This window comes from Electrophorus electricus, chromosome 3, assembly GCF_013358815.1.
Source record: "Electrophorus electricus isolate fEleEle1 chromosome 3, fEleEle1.pri, whole genome shotgun sequence".
Lineage (NCBI taxonomy): Eukaryota > Metazoa > Chordata > Actinopteri > Gymnotiformes > Gymnotidae > Electrophorus > Electrophorus electricus.
In genome coordinates this window covers 27,822,501-27,830,000 of record NC_049537.1, presented here as the reverse complement: position 1 = coordinate 27,830,000, position 7,500 = coordinate 27,822,501, and the positions used below count along the sequence as shown (strand labels likewise).

The 7,500-nt window shown below is 48.6% G+C and overlaps 1 protein-coding gene across 1 annotated transcript in view; it reads right to left on the bottom strand.

Annotated features, from left to right (window-relative positions):
• Nucleotides 1-727, bottom strand: part of igfbp3 (insulin-like growth factor binding protein 3) — a 13,347-nt gene extending 12,620 nt beyond the window's left edge. Inside the window, exons 1-2 of the mRNA XM_035524011.1 lie at nt 643-727; nt 86-522 (exon numbers count right to left, since the gene is read on the bottom strand). Coding sequence (XP_035379904.1) covers nt 86-437 — 352 coding nt within the window. The 5' untranslated portion in view covers nt 438-522; nt 643-727. The remainder of the gene's footprint in view (nt 1-85; nt 523-642) is intronic.
• Nucleotides 728-7,500: the final 6,773 nt, after the last annotated feature.

Here is a 7,500-nt window from a genome sequence, read left to right as displayed (position 1 = left end):
TCAACTGCAAAAAAAGAGGGAGATAAAAAAAAATACACGGACACCGGTCTCACTTGGAAGTGACTGTTATATGTGTAACGCTTACCGGTTATTTGCGGTGGCACCAGGGCACTGCTGAGCTTCTTGAGGCACACGCCGCGTCCGTCCAGCAGCGCCTGTAGCGGCTTGGTCTCTCCCGGACGCTGCTGACATGTCAGCCCGGCGCCGCAGCGCCCCGTGTACACTCCGCATGCCTGCCCCTCGACCAGCGCGCAAGTTAGGCAGCATCCGCAGCCCGGCTCCCGCACTCGCTCTGCGCAGTCCCGCGGCAGCGGCTTGCACTGTACGAGCGCGCCGACGTCGCACGGCTCGCACCGCACCACGGGGCCCACGCTCTCCGCCAGGCGCACGAGAGCCGCAAGCAGCGCCGTCAGGCAGAGAGCGCACAGTCCCGTCATCTAGTCAAAGTGCTGCAACACGCGAGGGGGGGGGAGGGGGGGTAGACGGGCAGTGCGACCCCAGCCGTGCCAACTCCGCTTCGGTCTGTTTGGCAAAGCGAGAAAAGACAGCGTTCGGTGTCACGGTGCCTTCACGGGAAACTTCACACCGAGGGGGTCGACGTGCCCCCGAAATGCTGCACGCTGCTTGCGCAAACTGACGTACCCGGTTTTGAGGTTGGAGGGTCGCTTAAGGGGCTGTCACGTCGATTTTGCACGACTGTAAACCCCAGCTGAGCTGCCAGGTCTCTCCATCTGTAACTGCGACTTGCTGGAGCTTCAGGTTTTATACAGACAGGAAAAGCACGGGCAACAAGTCACTCCCCTCGGTATGAATTATGTAGACCATCCTCAGTCTTAAGGGACCGCGCACATTCTTAATGGACACTTAGCGTGTATGAATTTGATTATATTACAATAAAAGCGGTGAGCGCCAGAATGCTCATGGTTACACAATAGCAAAACTCTTAGGAACGAATCGCGTTTCAATTTTAAAGGCTGGTTTCTCAATGTAGCACTCACAAAAGCATTTATAGAATACAAAACCAATACGGGTTTAAGATAAACACACTATATTATTGGTAAGTGTATTTATAGACTCAAAGAACCTCGATACACTAAATGGGAGGGAAGGAGACAGCGCATTAACGTTATGCGTCACGGTCGCTTTACGCACCACGAGGGCGCGCACAGGTGATCAGATGTACCGCAATCGTGATCTTGAGTGAAAACTGCACGGTATATGCAATTACACGAAAAACCGCAAGACACATGGATAGTAACAGGATATTACAGGGAAAACTCATATTCCATGGATATACACATAATTACATGGGACAAAAAATGTTAATAGCAAATGGTTTGGCTGTACTAAAAAACTCTAATTCAGTAACAGCAAGAAAAAACATATTGAATTATTTGTGTTGCCTTATCATGCCCAGAAACCAAATGGACATTCTGTTCTGTTCAAGAATTTTGAACAGCTTACAAGAAAAATGTCACTCAACACGTTTTTTTTCTAATACACTTTAAGGAGGTCATCCAGGTTTGGAAGGACAGATCAGTGGGGAGAGCTTAAAGCTTCCGAGGGATGGGGCACAAACACAGCTAATCCAAAGTGTGTGTGTGTGTGTGTGTGTGTGTGTGTGTGTGTGTGTGTGTGTGTGTGTGTGTGTGTGTGTGTGTGTGTGTGTGTGTATTCGCGTGTGTGTGTGTGTGCGTGTGCGTGTGTGTGTGTGTGTGTGCAAGTGTGCAAGTCTATGTGTAGACTCATGACCTTATTTTTAAACAGAGATAGAGATACTGAATTCATCCATCCATCCATGCATCCATCCATCCATCCATCCATCCATCCATCTGTCAGTACATCAGTCTGTCAGTCCATCCATCCATCCATCCATCCATCCATCCCTCTCCGTCTTGCTGTCGGTGTGGAGCCGCCCTGCTGGGTGGTACGGGATGATTACAGAGCAGGCTGGACGGTGGATTGTGCTGCCTCAGCAGTGCATACCCTCTGTGCTGCGATGCACTGTGCAATAACATGTGGCTTCAGCCGCTGGAACGTGGAGCGTGCTGGGCCTGCCAGCACAAACCCGCTGAAAACAAGCAGAACACCCTCCACCTGCATTCCACCAGCCAGCTCCACTGCTAAGACTGCCATTCTTATTACTCGGCACATTTCTCTCTGCCTCACTCGCTATGATAGTTGTTTTATATATATATATATATATATATATATATATATATATATATATATATATATATATATATATATATATATATGTATGTACTTCCTTCAGGAATTCATATGTACTTCCTTCAGGAATTCCACCCATTTGAGACTCCTGAGCATATTCCGTCCCCGTCTCCGGAGGCATTCTGGGAATGGAATGCAGAGAGCTGTTCTATGTCTCCCTGGGCAGAGCATGGAGGGGTGTAGAGTGTGCCTTCCCAGCAGGGGAGAGTAGAGAAGTAGAGGAGTAGGAGAGTAGAGGTGTAGAGGAGTAGGAGAGTAGGGGAGTAGGAGAGTAGGGGAGTAGGGGAGTAGAGGAGTAGAGGAGTAGGGCAGTAGGGGAGTAGAGGTGTAGAGGAGTAGGAGAGTAGAGGAGTAGAGGTGTAGAGGAGTAGAGGAGTAGGGCAGTAGGGGAGTAGAGGTGTAGAGGAGTAAAGGAGTAGGAGAGTAGAAGAGTAGGAGAGTAGGAGAGTAGGATAGTAGAGGAGTAGGATAGTAGGGGAGTAGGAGAGTAGAGGAGTAGGAGAGTAGGAGAGTAGAGGAGTAGGAGAGTAGAGGAGTAGGAGAGTAGAGGAGTAGGATAGTAGGGGAGTAGGAGAGTAGGAGAGTAGAGGAGTAGGATAGTAGGGGAGTAGGAGAGTAGAGGAGTAGGATAGTAGGGGAGTAGGAGAGTAGAGGAGTAGGAGAGTAGAGGAGTAGGAGAGTAGGAGAGTAGAGGAGTAGGAGAGTAGAGGAGTAGGAGAGTAGAGGAGTAGGATAGTAGGGGAGTAGGAGAGTAGGAGAGTAGAGGAGTAGGAGAGTAGGAGAGTAGAGGAGTAGGATAGTAGGGGAGTAGGAGAGTAGAGGAGTAGGATAGTAGGGGAGTAGGAGAGTAAGAGAGTAGAGGAGTAGGATAGTAGGGGAGTAGGAGAGTAGAGGAGTAGGAGAGTAGAGGAGTAGGAGAGTAGGAGAGTAGAGGAGTAGGAGAGTAGAGGAGTAGGAGAGTAGGAGAGTAGAGGAGTAGGAGAGTAGAGGAGTAGGATAGTAGGGCAGTAAGGGAGTAGGAGAGTAGAGGAGTAGGAGAATAGAGGAGTAGGAGAGTAGGAGAGTAGAGGAGTAGGATAGTAGGGTAGTAGGAGAGTAGAGGAGTAGGAGAGTAGAGGAGTAGGATAGTAGGGGAGTAGGAGAGTAGAGGAGTAGGAGAGTAGAGGAGTAGGAGAGTAGGGCAGTAAGGGAGTAGGAGAGTAGAGGAGTAGGAGAGTAGGAGAGTAGAGGAGTAGGATAGTAGGGTAGTAGGAGAGTAGAGGAGTAGGAGAGTAGAGGAGTAGGAGAGTAAGAGAGTAGAGGAATAGGAGAGTAGAGGAGTAGGAGAGTAGGAGAGTAGAGGAGTAGGAGAGTAGAGGAGTAGGATAGTAGGGCAGTAAGGGAGTAGGAGAGTAGAGGAGTAGGAGAGTAGAGGAGTAGGAGAGTAGGGCAGTAAGGGAGTAGGAGAGTAGAGGAGTAGGGCAGTAGGGCAGTAAGGGAGTAGGAGAGTAGAGGAGTAGGAGAGTAGAGGAGTAGGAGAGTAGGGCAGTAAGGGAGTAGGAGAGTAGAGGAGTAGGAGAGTAGAGGAGTAGGAGAGTAGGGCAGTAAGGGAGTAGGAGAGTAGAGGAGTAGGGCAGTAGGGCAGTAAGGGAGTAGGAGAGTAGAGGAGTAGGGCAGTAGGGCAGTAAGGGAGTAGGAGAGTAGAGGAGTAGGGCAGTAGGGCAGTAAGGGAGTAGGAGAGTAGAGGAGTAGGGCAGTAGGGCAGTAAGGGAGTAGGAGAGTAGAGGAGTAGGGCAGTAGGGCAGTAAGGGAGTAGGAGAGTAGAGGAGTAGGGCAGTAGGGCAGTAAGGGAGTAGGAGAGTAGAGGAGTAGGGCAGTAGGGCAGTAGGGGGCAATCTGTGAAGCACTTAGCCTCAGCATGGACTGTGCAAGCAAATTTGGGAGTTTCTTGAAGAGTCATGTTCAAGGTCAACAATGCGAGTTCTGGCTTTTTTGTGTATGTGGAATTCATTTGATTGTGTGTGCGTGTGTGTATGTGCGTGCGTGTGCATGTGTGTGTGCGCATGCCTCTCTGTCTGTTTGTTGCTGTTATGTCTGGAAGTAAGTACATGAGCTCGAGCACCTATTTCTGTGGATATTATTGCAGCTGAGTGAATGTTTATTGAAATGAACGTGAACGGAGGAAAGTCCAGCACTTTTCTGGCGTTCCGAAGTTCCCCCTCCATCTGACCTGGCCTTTCTCCTTTCCTGGGTCTCAGAGTGGATGGGTTCCAGCATGGACACTAAATCATTCATTACAAACAATGCGGGTTTTGTTGAGTGTTAGATCACACAGTGGTAAGGCTGATCATCTAATGTAGAGTGTTGGAAAGTGAATGGAACGAGAGAGAGAGAGAGAGAAAGAGAGAAAGAGAGAGAGAGCGAGAGAAGGAAAGAACTGTAGGAATTTCTAGTTTTGGAGAGAAGCATGTGGCAAAGGTAATACCTCTCTTTTCTATGCATATTTATGTCTCTCGTCATGCCCCCTCTGCTCACACACACACACACACACACACACACACACACGCACGCCACATTAAACAAACGTTTTCAAGTCCATGACAAGATCATAATTTGTCAGTCTCCTCTGACAAAAGACAGAGAAAGGTGTCAGACCTAAAGAAACTAAGGTATGCCGTATTTTGTAAATGGACTCTGAGATTACAGATTACATACTTGATTAGCTATGAAGTTAAAAGGACATTTATATAGCTAGAGTTCTGGATGAAACAAACAATTCAGCAACTGCTGAAAGAACATATTTTGAGTCTTTAATTGCTTTGCTTACACAATCTTTGTTGGTAAACAGAATCAAACCCTTTGAATATTGCCTAATAGGAGGACAAGGGCCCACGAGGCCTGCAAAAGAATCTCTGAGACAGAATGGTTAAATACAACAAAGTTGATATAAACAAGATGGTTTTAAAAATCACAGTGTGGCTTTAAGATATGTAAACAAAGTCCTCAGATGGCCTAAATTGTAATGGCAACACGTTTAAAGACACAGCTCAAACAGATCTCACACTCGTTATCTTATGCCATTTCAGCCCTGCCAAACGTCACGCGTGTTTACACAGCACCAAGACATGATCCAGGCTCGCAGGACTAATTAAAAGAGGAGAAACCGTCCAGGCTAGCACTGTTAAAGGACGAATAATGTCTAACCCGCGGCCCAGCCCCAGGTCCCCTGCATTGCTCCACCCAAGCCACAGGGGTGGAGTCCTTGCACCAACCACCCACCTGACTAACAGCGTTGGGCTCAGATTCCAGCTGTGTTCCCAGCTCCCTTGCTCTTCATCAGGAAGCTGAAGATGGATGCAGGAAGTGACCGACGTGGCGAAGGTAAGGTGACACATGGAGGGTCCCCATTCCACGCTTGAGGAGGGTTACAGTCTTAGTCCAATCCAGGAGCTGAGCTCTATAATGAACATTCATCAAAATGTAGCTCTGGCACTTCCGCACTCTGTCACCAGTCAGCTGTCTGGTACCTTTGTCTGTGTAAAATTCAGAACAGTCATGGCATTGCAGTGCACTAGTGGAAAGTTGCTGGAAATGGAAAGATTGAGCACACAGTTCTAAAGCAGCAGGTATGGCCTAGCTCTGAGCAAGGCCTTCAAACACACGCTCGAGTCTTAGTGGAAACAGATGGAAGCCACATAGGCTGCACTGTGAGCTTCATCACTCTTTCACACACGCATGCACGCACGTACACACGCGCACGCACACACACACACACACACACACACACACACACACACACACACACACACACACACACACACACACTAACACAACCAAAAAAGACTTATGTCACTCTTAAAACATTTGGAACTTTGTGGATTTCCTTGGTAATTTGCCTGTAATGACACAGCAGAATGTGTGTGTGGGTGGGGCAATCATGATAATGCAGCTATATCTCTCTCACACACACACACACACACACACACACACACACACACACACACACACACACACACACACACACACACACACACACACACACACATTCTGCTGTGTCATTACAGACAACATACTGAGGAGATCCATAAAGATCTGTGTGTGTGTGTGTGTGTGTGTGTGTGTAAGATATAGCTGTATTATTATGATGTTGTCCCCCTTATACATCAGTGTAAATAACACCCTTGGGTCTGCCATGTTTGTTTAAAGCCAGGGAGTTGCACTCCCTACAATATGCTATGCTCTCCTTGGGACAGGCAAATGGACCTCAGACCAACGAGATCTTAACTCCCAGGGGCCCGCAGTGCTCCGTGGGGCCCTCAGACCCAGGGGTCCGCAATGCTCCACAAGGTCAGTGAGGGGCATGCAGGGGACAGAAGCTGGCTGCAAACTTTCCAGTTCAGAACTGCGACTTCCGTCATGTAGCATGTGCAGCCCAGTCAACATGTTTGTGTGGGTGGAGGAGCAGACAAGCGTGCACTCACGCTAAACAACGGCGCTCACTTTCCATCGTCTTTGGTCCTGTTTGGTCCATCTGTCTCGTGGAAATGGCTTCCGGACGTCTCCCTGTTTAAACAGCCTGCACGGAATGTGAGCTGGGTTTAGCTGTATCTGTCCAGGGGGTAATGCATGGGCAATGTATATTTATCCAATGTTAGGTCATGTCTCACTCAGTCTCATTTAGTCAGCCAGGTCAGTGGAGGCCTTGATGTCATCAGCTGAGACTGAGGTATTTCAGGCACAGTGTGTTAACACAAACTTCCGTAATGCGACTGCTGCACATTATGGCACATGCAGTCAACAGCACTGGACAGCCAGAAAGAGTGTGGACAGAGCAGAGTCGACGGAAAGGCAGAGTACATATGAAATAATACTACCTATGGTATGGTTTAAAATATAATGGAAGACACTCTTTAGCAATTATTCTAACCTGGGAATGCTTGTCATGTGGGCAGTGATAGCGGGAGTTGCAAGCATGATGTATCAATGCAGTGTGTGTGTGTGGGTGGGTGTGGGTGTGTGGGTGGGTGGGTGTGTGTGTGGGTGTGTGGGTGTGGGTGTGTGTGGGCGTGTGTGGGTGTGGGTGTGTGTGTGTGTATGGGTGGGTGTGTGTGGGTGTGTGTGGGTGTGTGTGTAGGTATGTGGGTGGGTGTGTGTGTGTGTGTGTGTGTGTGTGTGTGTGTGAGTGTGCGTGTGTGGGTGTGTGTGCGTGTGCGTGTGCACTCGCATGCACACGCACTTTAGCTTTAAATAAATGAGGTCCTCACTATAATACATTTTGTTGGAATTTGG